Consider the following 19,301-nt stretch of genomic DNA (forward strand, 5'->3'; position numbering starts at 1 on the left):
ATGCATTTTCTAAATTAGTGAGATTGGGCCTAATGTTAGCCCTTTTTATAGTTAAAGAGGAGTGAAATAGGTATTGGAATTGCAAAACTTATAAATGCAGAGATATGTTTTGAAGCAGATATAAAGAATAGTACCATTGCTTGAAAATGTGCTATTTTTGGCCGACTCAGGGTGGCAGGTCTTGAGCAGTGTAGCACTTGAGAGAAATCCAAGTGAGTTGATATTAGAGCAACATCTAGTGGCTTCAATGAAGTCTGACAGGTCATGTGCAATATTTATTTTTAGAGTTACTAACCTGTACTTTTTTACTTTCAAAATATGTTAAAGGTCATTGTAAACCTTAACACTGAGACTTGGTAAACTCCTGGTTGTGATGATTTTTTAAAACTTATGTAGAATTATCACTCATCCCTCCTTGCCCCAAAATGAGCCACTTCAAGAATCACTGTACCCATTGATGGAGATGTGTCCCAACACCTGATCTCATTATTCATGTCACATTTATGAAATGTTTTGTAAGTAGAAAAATTGGATCAGTGACTATTTGTCCATCCTGATATTTATGATGAGAGTTTAATGGAGATGATCCCTGATTTCAACCTAACCCACCCGGCAGGATTTTCTGTGGAATGTAAAACTGAGGGGATGTGAAAAGGGGGTTTGACATGAACCCAGCTGTTCCAAGCAGATTGGCTTAAAAATGCTGTTGTGGTGTTTTGATTTTGTTCATGTCTAGTGATGCGACATAAAGGACAAAGTTCACTCGAGTTTTGCTCTTTATCTGCCCAGGGAATCAATAGTTGCTCATTGGGAATTGGGAGTATGCAGCCATTGATCTTTCCAGGCTGACCTTTTACCAGTCCTTTGTCTGTCCAACTGTTTTTCTCTCTCGTTTACTCCAACTCCACCACATCTTCTGCATAATTACCAACATTTTCCTAACTACAATCTGTTCTGAAGTGTCACTCAACCTGAAACGTTAACTGATTTCTCTCCACAGATGCTGCCAGAGTTTCCCAGCAAGTTCTTTTTTTATATATATTTCTGAATTACAGCATCTGCAATTCTTTGGTAATTTTTTTTGTTCAGTTGCATGACTATCTACTCATTATTTGTATGCTTGAACAATGAGCAACATGCATCTGATACATATATCTATCATCTATAAGACTGAAGGCTGACCTAAAATTATTACTTAGCAGCTCTGCTATAACCTGAGAATCAGTTTGAAGACATCTTACAATGTTGCTAATCCCTTACATAGTCCTTCATGATATTTTATCTTTTAACATTGATTTTAAAAATTGCCATCCTGACAACTTCTTTTCTGGGAATCTTGATGGTATTTTTTTTTATCTCGTGCAATCCTGTGTTCTTTTCTCATGAGTTAAATACTTCATGTGAGCAAACTGGTTTCTGTTGCAATAAGATTTGCATCTATATTTCTTGTTAACCCTTATAGCTCTAAAATCTAACCCATCATCATCACTTGATTTTCCACTTAGAGTGTTACCTGGGCAACTTTTGTCATATTTTCAGTCATCTTTGTGAAACTAGCACCTTTAACAGAGATGGCAATATTGGAATAAGATTACAAAATATTAAGATTTAACTCTAATTATATTATGATCAGAGCTGGCGAGTGTTATACATGTATCTTCCTTTAAGAAAGTCAATTGTTAAAGACTTCATATGTCCTGTGTGTACAATGTTGTAGCTTTGCCTGCAGTTAGTCTACTTTGGATCTGCTGTAACATCTGCTTAATAACTTATTAAGCATTTCATAGCTTTAAACAAACTAACACAGAGTTAATCATTCCATGATGAATTGCTAATCATTAGACTATTGTCATTAACATTGCCAGTTCAACAAAGTGTAACAGAAAAGTGTTTCTGGACTATTGTTCAACCATATTTGCTTTACACCATATTGCTTATGGGTGTGCAAATTTGCTGCCATGTCCTATGTAACAACAGCGATTCTTCTTTAAAAAAATTATGTAGAACTTGCAAGAACAATTTTTTCCTTTGAAGTAGGGAATATGCATTTACATAGAACCTTTTTCATGTATTTTACATATCACTTGTTGCAGAACCTTTGATTTAGTGTGATTATCATAAAACAATATAAAAACAACCATTATACATCCACACTTTCTATTCACCAAATGTCAGAATTTTCAGCTAGAACTGGAAATGGGACTTTATAATCAAAAAATTAAACAAAGAATTGCAGATGCTGGAAATCTGGAACAAAGACAAAAATTGCTGGAGGAACTCTGGTCTGGCGGCATCAGAAGCACCCGGAAGGGTCACTGGACTTGAAATGTTAACTCTGCTTTCTCTCTCCACAGATGCTATCTAATCTGCTGAGTTTCTCCTCCAATTGCTGTTTTTGTTCTATCAATGAGTCCTTGTTTTACCAGCAGGCATAGTTCAGCTGAAGTTTAGAAAAATAACGCAAATTGTATTTTGGTTATTTGTTCCTTTTCTCCCTTCTCCTTAATCCAATAATGGCTACTGTTCAAAACTCTGGTACTACATGGCTACACACTGGAACATTGTGCTGTATGCCCATTGTTGACTACTGGTGGCAGATTATGTAAAGTAGGATGACTGCATGAAAAGTACATAGTTGTGCTTTTGAATTTATCACAGCATGTAATTTGATAAGAAACGACAGGAAAAAGGATTTCTCTCACGCTGTTTGTAACCCAAGTTGGTATGTGTAAATCTGTACAAGAGGGGAAAAAGTGAGGACTGCAGATGCTGGAGACCAGAGTTGAAAAATGTGGTGCTGGAAAAACACAATAGGGCCAGGCAGCCTCCGAGGAGCAGGAGAATCGACGTTTTGGGCATAAGCCCTTCTTCAGGAATCTGAAGAAGGCCTTACGCCCGAAACGTCAATTCTCCTGCTCCTCGGATGCTGCCTGGCCCTGCTGTGTTTTCCCAGCATCACATTTTTCAAATCTGTACAAGAGCTGAGTATCAGATTAACAGTCTTCCATATTCTTTGAGAACAAGATGTTATTGCTCTTATTATAATGGATTTCAAATGTAGTGATCCATTCATAGACAAGTGGACAAGCCAATGAATCTGTTTAGATTTTTTTCATTTATAAAGAATTTCTTAACAAAAATGTTATTCTGTTATAGGGAAGTCTGGCTTTGATACTTCAATTGTGAATATTCTTTGTAGTTGTATAAAATCTGTGTCAAATTCACTGTCACCTATTTATAATATGAATACAATCTGCACCTAGGCATGTATAATAGCTGCATCCCAGATTCATTGAATGCTAAAGCTGATTTCTTTTATAGATCTATTAAATGTTTTAGATATAGGTAGTTCTCCTATAACACTGTAGTTGTGTTCCAGTGAAACTTCGCTTAATAGAAAATCACTTAATAGAAATAATGGGACCTATGGGAAAAGTGGGGTTAGGGGCAGACCAGTAAAACATATCACTCATGATTGTTCAAAGATCAATCAAATATCACTCACGATTGTTCAAAATATCACCTAAATGTCTAATGCAAAGTATAGCACAGCCTGAATGTGGGTTGAAATCACATTTATTAATGAAACAAAAGTGAATTTAACACAGTACATTTAAAAAAAAAAGCTGCTCTCTGTACAGTACCTCTCACTGAAAACTGCTCTGTCAGCAGCTGACATTGTGCATGTGCAGAACGGCATGGAGTTGGCGTGGACATTGAGCATTAAAATCTATTAATGCATAAAATAAGCACTAAGCCCATGATCTGATCATTGATACCAAATAAATCCATTATTTAAAAAGTGAAGTGCATGTTCAGGATTAGTACTGTGGAATTGTAACTAAAGGAATCCTGCGTTTAATTTAAATGTTGATTTTGAAGCATTTTGTAAATTGATTTCTCTTGAGTTGTAAATGTGCACAGAATTATAGCATAAAAGATTGATTATGTATAAATGGTAGTATAGGGTTTGTGCAACTCACCTAGCAATTCAGATGCTGCTCTAACCATTCAGGGAATTGAGTTCATATCCCCCAGTGGCATTTTGAGAATTTTAAATCTAGTGTTGGAAAAATCTGTAAATTAAGCAGAATAACGGTAAGTGTAGAAGTTAATGCAAAACTCTTGGATTGGTATGAAATCGTAACTGATTAAGGGAAGGAAATCTGCTGTATTTATCCAGTCTGGCATATACGTGACTCCAGTCCAACACCAATACGGATAAATTTTCAACAACTCTAATTGAATGAATAGTGTATTCAGTTGTATCAAACCACTAAATAGCATTTTGAGTCTCTTCACCAATTGGGCTGTAGCAGTTCTAAACACTATCCAGCACCAGCTTCCCAAGTCAGCTAGACTGAGGAAATAAATGTCCATATTGTGAGTTTGATTTTTATAATTCTATTGATAGATTGGGCTTGACACTAGCTACTGGACCGCAGTGAATCACTTCTTCATATGGGGGAGCGTGGCTGTCTATTTCTCCATCTTATTCGCCATGCACAGTAATGGATTGTTCTCAATATTCCCAGGCCAGTTTCCTTTTGTAGGTAAGTCTCTAAAACATTAACTTAATGCAGGTTTGCTGGAGCAATGCAGACACCAGTTAATCTGATGACTTTCTGGCTAGCGTACCTTGTTGTCACCTGAACATATGAAGCTCTGAAGCTTAATGAATTCTACAACTAGCTGCCTAAGTCACTGTCCTGTGAGACACAATTTTTTACCCTTGGATTCTCCAGTGAAAAAGCTTTGCTCCTGGTCAGTTTAGTTTGGAACTAAATTAGATAGTTATTAAATCAGCTCAAAGTTGACAATTATAGCTTGAATTTAGTTACGGATTTCTTTGTCAAAATTACTTTATTTTCAAAGATATAAAATAAGAAATATGAAAGCAATGGCTAAATCTTCATGGAAATTATTGGTGCGTTGATGTGCTACTTGCAATCAATTTATAAGGAACATGTTTGCAACTTAATTACAAATATTGAATGGAATTCAGCTACAGCACTTCAGATACCTAAAATTGTAAATATTTGTGCCTTTCAGGAAATGCTCGGAATTCCCTGGCCCATCTCACCGTGTGGCTTGTCATAATTGTGACCACCGTACTATGCATCGTGCCAGTAGTTGCAATCAGGTTCCTGATGGTAGATTTGAAACCAACCTTGAGTGACAAGGTACGTATTCCGTGTTTTTTTACCTTTGATTGCTTTTTCATCTGTGTTGTAAAATGCAGACCCTAGCTTGAACATTGTAACACCGTTGAATGAGATTTTTCCGATCTTGAGACTTACGAATCAAAGAATATCTGTACCATGTTTCTTTTGTTAATTCATTAGTTCTAAACATTGAACAGTTTGAGTGAAGAAATTCCTAATTTCTGTTGAAAGTATTTCTCCTCAATTCAAATTAATACCCTCTTCCTACTTTGTTGATTTAATTTAGAATAATCTTCTGGGTTTATACATTCTAGACTTCCAATATTTTATATGGCTCAATGATGTTTAAATTTGTACATTTATTGCCCTCCCACATATCTTTTCCTATGCATGTACATTTCCTTTCTACATTGTTAAATTCTAAAGTGCAGTCTCCCTAGTAGTTCCTCTCACACCAAGACCTCCTCTCTTTCTCTCTCTCATCACTTACTTTGACTCATTGTGCCCAGTTGCCAGTCACATTTTTCAAATTGTAGATGTATGGATTTGCATTTATCAATATTAATTAACATCTGCCATTAGTACTACCAATATAAATTCATTGGCAAATATTTTAGTAAGGGAGCAAGCAGCTTAGAAATCCAGGGTTTCCAAGGCAACTAAGTCCAGAAAGCTCCAACCAATAAGAATGCAATAACACCAACTTTACAAATTTCTGGTTTTGTGGCTGTGATTCTCCCTGTTTTATAAGGAGCTGTGGAAGGCTAAAGACAAGTAGATCACTACCAGATAGAGATGCAGAAGGGCCACAGATTATTTACTTCAGGATAATTGGGCCAGTATTATTCAGGACTGTAGTAACTATCTGTAAAAGGGGGAAACTCTGTACAAAGAGGGGCAACTGAGATGGGCCAGCAATGGAAATTTATCTAAGTATCTATTTTTGATCAGAAGCTGCTTGTCCTTTATCTTCCCTTTATCTAAAGTGGACGACCAAAAATGTACAGCTAAGTTTCAAACAGGGTTTATAAATTGCTCAGAAACTTCCTCTGTTGGCTTTACATCTGTCCTTTTGTCTAATGGTTTCTGTTTCAGTAGTGGCTCAAAAATATACTGTATGCATAAAATATGTAAACGTACCTTACATAACAGCTGAAATTTAACAATAGATAAAGACCAACATGAATAGTTTATTTCAGTACAATGCATGAAGTGCCCCACTACATTTGCTATGGTTATATGTACCATTAGACTTAATGTCAAACTTCTTCGGTGCATACAACTGCAAAAGGTTTTTTTTACATAGTTTCTAGCCTCTTGGTTTATTATGGCTTGAGGGCCTTTCCGCATTGAACTTCTGTGGCAGCTGCCCCAAGCTTTCATCTGTCCTTCAGCACATGGTTCTAAAACATGGAAGCTGCGAGTATGCAACGCCCAATCATTGATATTCCCTGCACAAAAAGACAGGTAAATTTCAGGCAGAGCAAAGAGTGATTTCCACAGAATTGATTATCTTTCAGCAGCAGTTGATATTTCTATTGGTGTGTGTCCTTGAGAGAGCCCCTACACAAAGGCCTGTGTTATGAGCTATTTGCGATGAAGCACTGGATTTCTTTCAGGAGCTGTTTTGCAAAAAACACATTCCCAGAAAGAGGTGGCCTACAACCTCCAGCCTCCTCCCCAACACAGCTGCCTTGAGGGTGGTGAGACCCTGAGCATACAGCAAGGATCTGATCGGCAAACTATTACTGTGTTTTAGTAATTGTTTAGGGACTCAATTTAACCCAGTTTGCAAATGAATAGTAGCGTGTCGATTGTCACACTCTCAGTAATGGTCCAAATTGTCCATTATTTGAGCAAAACTATTAAAATATTTTGTCCAGATTTTGAAAAAACCATCTTTTAATGAAAAGAAACCTGGTGTGGAGGGAAGGTCTTATGAAGAAAGGCTGAGGGACGTGAGGCTGCTTTCATTAGAGAGAAGAAGATTAAGTGGTAACTTAATAGAGACATAGAAGAAGATCAGAGGATTAGATAGGGTGGACAGTGAGAGCCATTTTCCTCAGATGGTGATGGCCAGCACAAGGGGACATAGCTTTAAATTGAGGGGTGATTGATATAGGACAGATGTCAGAGGTAGTTTCTTTATTCAGAGGGAGGTAGGGACATGGAATGCTCTGCCTGCAGGAGGAGCAGACTCGCCAACTTTAAGGCATTTAAATGGTCATTTGGATAAGCATATGGATGATAATGGAATAGTGTAGGTTAGATGGGTTTCACAAGTCAGTGTAACATCGAGGGCTGAAGGGCCTGTACTGTGCTGTAATGTTCAGTGTTGTATGAAACCTTGCAGTTTTATTGACAATTACTGAGAAATCCAAATTAGCTCAATTTAATAAAAGAAATCATGAAAATCAGTTTCCAAAATTAAGTCCACCTCTTTTTTTTTTAATTGCCTTTCTAAGTATGTTTTGTTTTCAGGTACGATACATGCAACGCATCAGGAGAAAACAGAAGCCAGTGCAGCACCGTATGCGGCGTGTAAACCGTACGAGCTCAAGAAGGTCTGGCTACGCATTTGCTCATCAAGAGGGCTTTGGTGAACTCATTACCTCTGGAAGGAACATGCGCTTCAATAAAACATCGACGACGGCAACTGGGAGGTCAATGCCAAGCAGCACCAGTTGGATTGAAACTTTACGAAAGAAAACAACAGACACCGTAAATAGCTTTGGCAGCGACAAGAATATAAAACAGTAGAGCAGCAGCTATTTGGAAGGAACGATGCCTTTCCTTGTTTTAAACTTGGCCGTAGTTTGTACTGTGCTGCATGTCTGCGAAGCTCGAATCACCACTGGCTGAAGAGTCACCAAGTGATGAACTCTTGTTTCAGAGCGGTCACACGTGAATTTTTCGTGCAATGCTGGACAACCATGATGGAGTCCTCATTGCCAGGTGGCAAATGTTAACAAGAATTGAGTTCAAATTTACAATTTGTGTAAATGTGACAAAAATGTCAGCTCAATTGAAATTGAGTGTTTTGAGGCACTTGTCAGTATATCAGCTGACGTTCCCGTTACAAAACAAGTTTTTATTTCTAAGCTGTAAATATTTTTTAGCTTTTGAAAACATTTTTGTAATGCAAGAGAGCAACAGTTGCATCATGACATGCTGCTCAACTTAAAAGGACGTATATAAATAAGATTACAGAAAATTGGCAGAGCAACATATCTAATATAATTCATTTCATTCACTATAGGGACCCAATTATATTCTATTCTGTCTAAGAATGTTACACTGTGGTCCTGTAGCTATGACCTCATTTGAGGAGTTAGTGCCTTTGAGTTTCCTTGCACGAGGAACAACTTTATTTGAATGTATGTATGTATGTATGTATGGTTCTGAAAACTACACATTGCATTTACAAACACTTCATGCTTTAATGGTTCGGTTTAACTTCACTTCTGATTGTATTTCTGCAGTGAAGTACAACTGCTAACCTTATCAGAATCGTTACCTTTGCAATATGTTTTCTACAAGATATTTGCTCTTCATACAGTTACTCTTTATATATCAATGTATTCGCACTATTTTTCCAAGAGGGAACATCAAACAGACAAAGTCTGTTTTAAGACTTGTGGACATAGTAAACACATCATTTGGTTTCAGCTTTGTTCAAATGTGTCTTTAGTCCCAGACTTTTGGCCACTTCTATCTCCCAGCAACCATTCATTGTTTGGCTCTTCATAAAGTCAGATTTCCCCATTTTATTAGGATTTTCATGTACATGTCTTAGTTGCCTCATTTTCTCCAATTACAGCATTGTCAACACTTCAAAAGTATTTCACCGGTTATGAAAAGCTGTCTTGATGTCATAAAAGGCATTGTGTGAATGCAGTTATTTCTTTGTAGAGAAGGAGCCCATTTTGGTAATTTAGTTTCCTACAGTAGTATTGAACTTCAGCAAGCATCGTTAAAATATCTTCTGTCTTTAGTATTACTGCTTATTTATATTTGTTATATTAAAACTGGGCCATACCCCTAGAATCCAACAGTACTGTACCCGTACACTTATGGTTTAAGTGAAGGCAGACATACCATGCAATACAGCTGTGCATTTTCAGTGGACAAGGTAATAAACAAGAAGACTGTACCCCATCTCTCCCAATTTCCATACAACGGAAAATCTAGCCTCTGATGTGCTCCCCATCTTCCCCTAGCAACCCCCAACCTAACAGCAAAGGGTTATTCCTAACTCAGCATTTGCAACCTTCTGTTGCCTTACTGAACAAAATGGTCCCCTGAGCCCTTCCATAGGGAGCATCAATCTGACCTTTCAGTCCCATTCCGAGGTCAAATGATCGCTATCCTATTGAAAACAACTTCAGTCTTTTCTCTAAGGATGAATAATCATTTCTTATCATTCCATTCACAGGTGTGGCCTTCCCTGACCCCAGTCCCATTCAAACTCTTGAACAAATATGCCATTGCCAAGAACTGCAGAGTGCTTCATTGTCCTCTATCCCTCTCTGCCATTGTGCTCTTTTCCTTCATTCCTTTTCCTGCACCCTCATTCTTTCCCTTTTCCTTCCATCTCCTCTGATCTACTTCCAGTTGTCTCATTCCCTTCTAATTTGATTGACATGAATACTAATCTTACTCTTGACATCACATATTGGCCATTGCATTTGACCTGCCACATTCCATCTGAAGTGCAATATTGCCCTCAGTCAGTGTCCAGATTGTGCTTCCTTTTTTTTTCTGTTGTGCTAATCATTGTAGTTACATTACTGGATTAGTGATCCCGAGGTCTGAATGAATGACTTGAAGACAAGTTCAAATTACACCATGGCACTGGGGAGTTTGAATTCAGTTAATAAATAAAACTGGAATTAAAAAATGCCAATGTAAGTGTTGTGGCCATGAAAACTACCAGATTGTCATTTTTAAAATCAATTGATGGCCTTGAGGGAAGGATACCTATTGTCCTGCCTGGGTCTGGCTTATATGTAACTCCTTGCCAGCAGCAATGTGGCTAACTCTTAACTATTGTCTGCAGTGGCCAAGCAAGTTAATTAATTGTATTCAAGAGAGTGCTTCACCACTGCCATCTGTAGTGCAATTAGGAATGGGCAATACTCCTGAAACATGCCTCTTGGACAGGTACCATGAGCACAATCCTCCACCGACAAGAGACATGGTGAAGGGGAAGTAGTTGGGCACATTGACCTGGAGAGAAACTCACCCACTTTGTGTCACCTCACTTACTAAGTTTAGGGTGAGAAGGTCCACTGAGAGTCTTCTTAACCAGTCACCCATTTAGGCTAGTAAGTAGTCAATTAATCAAGTTTAATCTCACCACCGACATGATTACCTGACAAGCGAGAAAGGTGACTAATCTTCCCTCCTCGAAACCATATTAACCTGCGTGCCAGGTTTGTGTGGGCAGGGGAAGCATTCTCCCATTGCCTCAAGCATCTGAAAGCTACCAACTGCCTTCGCCTCCAACCTCCCATTCCCCATGGTCTCCATGTGAGTTACTTAGACCATTTTTAGAACCTAGAAGCTGCTAGTTATCTGGATGTCAGTGTTGGGACCTCTATTAGGCCAAGAATCCCACCCACATTTACCTGTGAGCTCTTAATGACCTGATTAGGCTGGTACAGTGGCTCAGTGGTTAGCTTTGTTGTCTCTCAGTGCCAGGGACTGGTGTGATTCCAGCTTCAGGTGACTCTCTGTGTGGAGCTTGCACGTTGTGATAGTGTCTGTGTGTGGGTTTCCTTCAGGTGCTCTAGTTTCCTTCCACAGTCCAAAGATGTGCAGGTGAGGTGGATCGGCCATGCTAAATTGCCCATAGTGTTCAGGGATGTGTAGGTTAGATGGGTTATCCATGGGAAATATGGAGTTCTGGGGGTAGGGGGCTGGGTTTGGGTGGCATGCTCTTCAGAGGATCAGTGCAGCCTTAATTGGACAAATGGCCTCTTGCTGCACTTAGGTATTCTATGATTGACAGGTGATTAGATGAGGTATTTCAATGGTGGGGGTGCACACTACACTCAACAAAAAAAAGGGAAACCTCTGCCTGAAATCTTAAATGTTCATGCTAGAGCTGTTTTACCCTTTAAATTGTACCAACACAGGTACAATTTAATAATCTAAGAAAGAAAAATGCCTCTCAAAACTCATTATGTAGAAAAGATTTCACTCCTCTGAGTCCAAGAATAAGCATCAAGATCTTGTGGTTGAAGCCGTTATGAAAACATAAGAAATAAGAACAGGAGCGGGGCCTTTGGCCCATCAAGCCTATCCTGTCATTCAACACGATCATGATTGATCTGTGGTAGGCATCAAATATCATGCCAGCTCCTGATAGCCCTCAGGAGCTGGCATGATATAGCCCTGATATTTCGTAAGTCTAGCTGCCTCCTCTTTAAAGACGTTCAGTCAGCAAACTGCCCTCCCCACCCCAGCACCCCCACCCCAACTCTCTGGAGCAGAGAATTCTAGATATTCACAATCCTGTAGAAGAAAAACATTCTTTCTCACCCCTTATTCTATAACTATGTCCTCATACCTCGAATTTCTCCCCATTAGTGAAAACATCTTTTCAATATTTACCCTCTTTCAACCCCTCAGAATCTTGTACATTTCAACAAGATCAGCCATCGTTCTTTTAAACTCTAATCAATAAAGGCCTAGTCTGTTTAGCTATTCTTGATAGGGCAATCACTTTGTCCCAAGAATTAGCTTAATGAATTGTCTCTAAAATCAGCACATCCTTTCTTAAATGTGGGGGCCAAAACTGTACACAGTACTCGAGATGTGGCTTCACCAACATACTGTATATTTGTAATAAGATATCCTTATTTTAACTCTAACTCCACCCTTCCAGCCAACCAATACTGCCATATTCCAACACCCGAGCAATGAAGGCCATTATTTAATTTGCCTACTGAATTACTTGCCCTACTTGTAACTTACAATGTTTCATGCACAAGAACACAAAGATCCCTCTGCCTTTCACTTTTTTGGAACTTCTCTAGTTAAATATTAGACTGCCATTTGATTCCTATCAAAGTGCACACTTTACATTTTCCTACATTAAACTCCATCTGCCAAGCTTTATCTATTTTCTCTATCTGTATCCTCTTGCAGATTTCTTATGACATCTTCATAACATGCACTGCCACTTATTTTTGCATCATCGTCAAATTTACACTCTGCCCCTCTTCCAGGTTATTAATTCAGATGAGAAATAATTGACTGATCCTGTCTTTCCAACCTGAAAAATGATTCATTAATCCTAACTCCTTAATCGGTATGTTAACCAATCCTCAATCCATGCCAATACGCTACCCTCAATATGGTAAGCTCCTTTCCTGTACAATAACCTTTTCTGTGGCACCTTATTAAATGCCTTTTGAAATTCTAAATTCACTTCATCTACCAGTTCCCCTTCATCAACTCTGCTTGTTATATCCTCGAAGAACTCAAGTAGATTTGTCAAACATGATTTCCCTTTCACAAAACTATTTTGACTCTGTTTGCATTTGGGAATATCCTGCTTCTTTTTGTTTAATAATGAGTAATCATCAATGGAAGTGAGGCTAACTGGTCTATAATTTCCTACTTTCTGCATCCCTTCTTGAACAGGGTCATCGCATTGATGTTTTTCCAGCCAGAACCCACCCAGAATCCAATGGGTTCAGGAATGTTTCAACAAATTCCTCAACTATCTCTGCAGCCACTTTCTTCAAATTCTTTGGATATAGGTCGTCAGATCCTGGTGATTGGCTACCTTCATGTCCATTTGCTATGTCAGGAAGTTTATATTTAGTCAGCTTAAATGCTTCAATTTTGCTGTCATTCCTTTAAACCAATATTTAGTTACACATCTCCAAATATCTTATTTTCATGCTTGGTCAATTTTGTGGGTTTTTCGGGAATCGAAGCTACTTTAAATGGCCCAAGAATGGGACTGTACAAAATGTACTGATACTTGGCATTGAATTCCTTTATACTCCTCCTAAAGCAGACAAAGTTTGGGAAACATCCACTATGTGATGATAAACCAAAGTCTGCTGAATGAGAAACCATATGAATATACGGAGAGAGGATTCCCAGATAGCAATTAGGTGTACTGTTAAACTCAATGAAACATTAAATTTAACCAATGTATGAGAAGTCCCTGTTGAGAGCCAACTGTCTCACTCTTGTTTCTGATCACAGTGGCCTCTCTTTGTGGCCACTCTCCCAAAAGGTAATTATTTGAGACTTGGTCCCAAAGATGTTGGGTATCCTCCCATCTGCAGCCATGGCTTTCATAGTGGCTTTACCATGTGTGAGAGCTGCCTGCCTCCAAACAGCCTGATTGGAGGAAGATATGGTGGGCTATGCTCTAAACAGACAGGTCAGGTGGCAGGTCACCATCTTCCCAGCAAGCAAGGGAGATGCCCAATGAAAACAGCCTTGGTGTCTCTTCTCAATTTGTTTCTCATGTTTTTCTAAGCTGTGAATGTTGCAATGCAAGTGTTTGGTACTTTGAGTCACTGCTGCACCTAAAACATCAAATTCTAACTCAGGATAGAGCCCTCTGTCATTGTACTTCAGCCAGTTTAACAACGATTTGGGGTTGTTAGTTCCATTTCATTTTGTGTTCCTTGAAGCGAATGAAATGACTGTTCCAGTAACTGTTACCCCGACCTTTGATCTAGCACGTATGATCTCAAAGCCTATGAAGATGGTCTTAATTTATTGTAGTAACATGAAGCAACAACTTGAGATGCTGAAATAATATCTTTAATTTCCAACAACCTCATCCTATTCACTTAGAAAACTATAGCAAGGGTTCAGAATTGTGTTAGAAATGCAATCAGCTTGTCATGTTTGGGACTCTCTTTTAATTCAGGATAAAATGAAGGAATGAAAGAAGTGATGTGACGTGCTGAATTCTGCTGACACAAAATGCAGATGGCCTTTTTTTTAACGGTTCTCGAGAGATAGGGCAAGTTTTACTGGGAAGCAGGTGCAAGATATCTATAGTTGGAGTCAATGGAAGAAGCATGCCCATTAGTCGGTTAGCTGAAGTGGTTCGAGCGAGGTGCTAATAAGGCCAGTGTCATGAGTTCAATCCCCACACTGTCAAACCTGCTGGCTTTCCCTTGAGAAGTTAATCCTTTGCAGGCCCCCTTGCGGTGATGCGGTAGTGTCCTTACACCTGGATTGAGAGGCCTGGCTTTCAGTCCCACCTGCTGTAGGGGTTTGTAATAATATTTCTGAACAGGTTGATGCAAAAAATATGTTTTACATTTTTATGAATAATGGAAAATGCACACATGGTAGCAGCAGACAGATGGTTAGCTTTGTGGAGGACATCAGTTTGTAAATGATTATACTTTACACTGGCTTACTTAATTCTGAGATAGAATACATTTGGGAGTCTAAAGGTTATCTAATTAGCATTCTACCTGGGTACAAAGGCCATGTGATTCACATTGCCATGAAGATGGGTTTTGAGAGAGGGTGGTTGCATAGATAGCATTTCAAGATAAAATTACAAGATTCTCCTAAAAGATATCCCTGAATTTCACAGACTGATTAGTATACCAGGATCTAAGAGAAAGGAGCAGATAGAAGCAGCAAGTCTCTGTTGTTTACTATGTACAAATGTGGATTAAAAAGACCAAATTTGTAATAATTTACATTTCTTTTAAAAATCTTGAACTGGAGAAAGGATTTCCAGGAAGAACTTTCATTGCAAATGATAGGTCTTGGATTGAAAATTACCAGACTGGGTGAGGAAATGAACGAAAAAGTAAACCCTCAGAAACTAAGAATCATCTTGGACTGTTTCCAAGAGAATTGAATGTCTACTTACGGAATACTGAAAAATATAACCGTGAAGTGACCTTTCAGTTATGTTGAAAGTAAAAGGGGAAAGTTGTGTTCTATGGTTTAAGGTATAAGTTGCACACTGAGACAGTGTTTAGTCAATGTTACCTTTGGTTGGTATATTACACTAAATGTTTTCAAATATATACTCTTATTATATCACGCTTTCAGCTATTCACTGGAAATTTCAGTTTCTTTTTAAGTTATCAGTCTCAATCGTAACAATGCCAAGGAAATACCAAATTTCTGATGCTGGAATATTCACCAAGAAACAAAAAGCAGCTTTTGATTTTTATAACTCTTCTACAAAGGATTCAGGTTTGACCAGTGTTGCAATTGATGTAAATTTGGCAATCTTTGCATACAACAAGGTCATAGTAATGAGAAACAAAGTAGATAATTTGCTTTGATGCTATTGATTGGGGAATAAATGCTGAATAGGACACCAAAGAACTCCCTGCTTTTCTCAGAACAGTGTCAGACATTTTTTAATGTCTATCTGCAAGCGCAGATGAGACCTTGATCCAACAAGTCATATTAAAATCAGTCTCCTAAATTGCATTCTTCCTTTGGTTTTACAATCAATTATTAACCTAAATGAGGTCCTTAAATGAGGCTTGAAGCCACAATGTTCTGATTGCCACTGAATCAAGACAGATATCTATTCGTAAATACATTTACATTTTCTATCCCATTGTATCTCAGACATTAGTTTCCATTCAGTTATAATGTGACTGCATTAAATTAGATTTGGCTGAAATTTCAAAAGGTAGGAGTGTCTCGTTCATGCATATAGGTAAACAGTAATTTGAAATCTACTCGGTGTCCTTTCAGACCTCATCTGTCTAGTTTCAAATTTATTTTAATTAGAAGTGAGAAATGTCTTCCTTCTCTGACAGAAAGTTAAGGGCTCAAAGCTGTATCAACTTTTTATGTTCTGCACCTCACACTTCTTTTTGACTATTTCTTAAAAGCACAGCAATTAGCATTAATTTTACTGTCACTTCTCTTGTCAAGCACAAAATATTATTGTATTTAAATATTCCATATGTAGAAATAATTCATATATGGTCAATGTTCATTGTTCAGATAATGTCAAGATTGTTACTCAGTAAAATATGAGAGTATATATACTAATTTATAAAAAGATTTTTTATTTTCAATATTTAGGTAGATTGTCTTTCCTCTTGTGGCATATATCAGAAATACACTTTTTAAATCAGAAATATAGCTAATCAAGAAGCCCAATTTTAACTTCTATTATGAAAATCCATACTTCTACAAAATATTAGATCTTAATTAAAGGAAATGGTTAAAAATAATCTCTTTGTGCAATAATAAAGTATACATTGTATAAAAATGCATGTTTGAATACCAAAGAGTTTTAGCTCTTTATTTGTAAAATGCAGAAAATGTGTTTACATCTGTAATGTATAATTCTATCATTACACATTTGTTTATTGGAAAAATATGAAGCATCAGTGCAGTTTATATATTTTTCTCACCGCTCGTGTCTTCTGCTGTAATTTGACTATTTTGAAGCTTTGAATGTGAAAGGAATGTATGTTTTTGCATGTCTAAATCTGGTTTTATGTGTTTTCAGTATAAAACAAATTTTCAATTCTATAACGTATTTGAAACCTCATCATATTTGTACCTCCCTCCCCAGCTTTGTTCCTCCTCAGTCTGAGCAGATTCAATAATAACTTGCAAAAGGGAATTGGGTATCTACTTGAAAAGTAAAACATTGCAGGTCTGTAGGGAAAGAGCAACAGAATTGGGATTAAGTAGATAGTCCTTTCAAGGAAGAGGTGCAAGTACGATGGCTTGAATGGCTTTTTTCTGTGCTGTAACATTCAATGATTTGTGACTAGTTAGTTTGAAAGTATTCATCGCAGACGCATTAGCTCACTGAATCGCCATTATAACAGCAGCAGAAGATGATCATTCAAAGTGGTTATTTCTTGATGACATCCTTGTGGCCAAATGCTTTGTTAAGTTAATGTTTGTGAAATAAAGTTTAACTTTTCCTTTTTTTTTATTTTGGAACACCATTATATTTCAGAGCTACTATGGAGAATGCAGGGATGGGCAATGGCTGTTTGCCCCATCAAATTTCACCATCTTACCACAGCACCCAAACATACTTTGAATATATCCACTATATATCTTTGAGGTAACAGAAATGTCACGTAATATTTATCTATGAATTGATCCCTCATTAATTACTGTCTTTCAGGCTGGTGAAATTTAAGCATTTGTGATCCACCCTGCAAATGTTTTGAAGGTTGTGATCAATTTTGTTTCTCCTCTCTGTGTTGTCCTATCTGGGTGGATTTCCCTGTTGTCACAACTTCATAAGGCACTAAGGACCCTTCCTAAATCACCCTTGTGCTTATCATGTTTTTGACCTAATTGCAAGATTTATTATTTATCACCTACCACCGCTATAATTAATCCAAGGCATTGCAGATCTTTACATCATTTGTGAAGATCTAGTTGCCAAATTTGACAGGGATTTCTTACTTAATGTTGATTCAGTCGATGTTATTTTGTTAAAACTTTACCGATACAATACTGACATCCCCTTCGCATTATGATGTCATTTGCCAGAGGCAAATGTTGAAGTTGTCATCAGAACAGAAGTGACAAAGGTGGAGGAACTGGGAGAGTGGAATAGTCTTTACAGGAAGCAGAATGTGAGGATATATAGTCAAGATAACTGTGGGAGTCCTTGGGTTTTTAGTGGTGTCTAGTCTATTTCCAGAAATGGAATTGAGATGTCGAGGAAAAGGAGTTAGACATGAGTTAGGTGAATGTGAAAACATTGGAAGTGAAATATATAATCTTTTCCACTTCCAGATGAGAGAGGGAAATGGTACCGATGATGTCATCGATATACCAGAGTAGGACTGGAACGAGGAATGTTCCACTTACCACACAAAGGGACAGGCGTAACTGGGGCTCATACAGGTACCCATGGCCAAAGCAACGGCCTGAACAAAGTGAGATGACTTAAAAGCGAAGTTGTTTGGGGTGAGAATGAACTTGGCCAAATGGAGGAGGGTGATGGTGGATGGGGACAGTTCAGGACTTTTTCCAGAAAGAATCTGAGATTGGAGACCATTCTGTAAATGGATTGCATGTCCAGGGAAAGAGGCGGTGGCTGGACCCCACCAACAGAAAATTCTGAAGCTGACTTAAAGTGTCGGAAGAATTGCAGAGTTAAGTAGGAAGGGACTGGACAAGGGGAGAAAAAGATCAAGTTGAGGTCAGAAGAGATGAGTTCTGTGGGGCAGGGACAGGCAGGAAAAAATGGTTCTGCCTAGGTGATCCTGTTCATAGATTTTGGAAAGCAGGTAGATGTGAGCTGTGCAGGGTTGGAGGACAATGAGCCTCGAGGCAGTGGGGGTGGATGATCACTAGATGAAATGAGGCTCATGACCATTGCACACACAGTAGCAAGGTGTTCCGTGGTGGAGTCATGGTCCAGGAAGAGAGTGGAGGAGATCTGAAAGTTAGTGTTCAAATGGCCAGAGAGAGGGGTCCAGGTGGCGGGAGAGTGTTGGCTGTGGGTGAAGGGATTTTTGGGGAGGGGAGAGGATTCTTGTCCAAAGAAATGGGTGCACAGGCGACAGAAGAAGAATTCAACATTGCATCATACAAAATGAATTAAGGTGGGGATGCAGAGGGATAAAACAGACCTTTGCTTGAGTATAGACCATTCAGTATCAGAAAGCAGAAGGGATAGTAAATACATGACAGGAGGTGGGTTGGAAGAGGAGATGGAGTCAGAGGGAAGGGAAGGGAAGAAGGGCTCCAAAGGGGGTTGGGTATCCCTTGTTATTCATTGCTAACAATGTAGTCTCGTCTACATTGGGGAAATGCAGTGCGGACTGGGTGACCGCTTTGCACAACACCACCCAAAAGGACCCTGAGCTTCCAGTTACCTGCCACTTCAAAACACTATTGTGTTCCCTAGCCAACATCTCTGCCACAGGCTTGCTGTAGTGCTCCAGCAAAGCTCAGCACAAACTGGAAGAACCAACATCTCATTTTCCACCATGGAAGTGTACAGCCTTCCGAACTCAATGTCGAGTTCAACAAACTGAGGGAATGTGAACAGGGGGTTTAGGATGAACCCAGCTGTTCCAAGCAGGTTGGCTTAAAATTATTGCAGTGGTGTTTGATTTTGTTAATTTCTCGTGATGACACATGGAAGATAAACTTCATTGGAATTTTGCT

At 38.5% G+C, this 19,301-nt stretch overlaps 1 protein-coding gene across 2 annotated transcripts in view; it reads left to right on the forward strand.

Moving 5' to 3' along the window:
- atp8b4 (ATPase phospholipid transporting 8B4) overlaps positions 1 to 16,412 on the forward strand; it is a 258,094-nt gene extending 241,682 nt beyond the window's left edge. For both annotated transcript variants that reach the window (XM_060853370.1, XM_060853371.1), the window contains exons 27-29: positions 4,415 to 4,553; positions 5,053 to 5,183; positions 7,647 to 16,412. In XM_060853370.1, the coding sequence (XP_060709353.1) occupies positions 4,415 to 4,553; positions 5,053 to 5,183; positions 7,647 to 7,925 (549 nt within the window). In that variant the 3' untranslated portion in view covers positions 7,926 to 16,412. The remainder of the gene's footprint in view (positions 1 to 4,414; positions 4,554 to 5,052; positions 5,184 to 7,646) is intronic.
- The last annotated feature ends 2,889 nt before the right edge of the window (positions 16,413 to 19,301 follow it).

This window comes from Hemiscyllium ocellatum, chromosome 39 (assembly GCF_020745735.1).
Source record: "Hemiscyllium ocellatum isolate sHemOce1 chromosome 39, sHemOce1.pat.X.cur, whole genome shotgun sequence".
NCBI classification, from domain to species: domain Eukaryota; kingdom Metazoa; phylum Chordata; class Chondrichthyes; order Orectolobiformes; family Hemiscylliidae; genus Hemiscyllium; species Hemiscyllium ocellatum.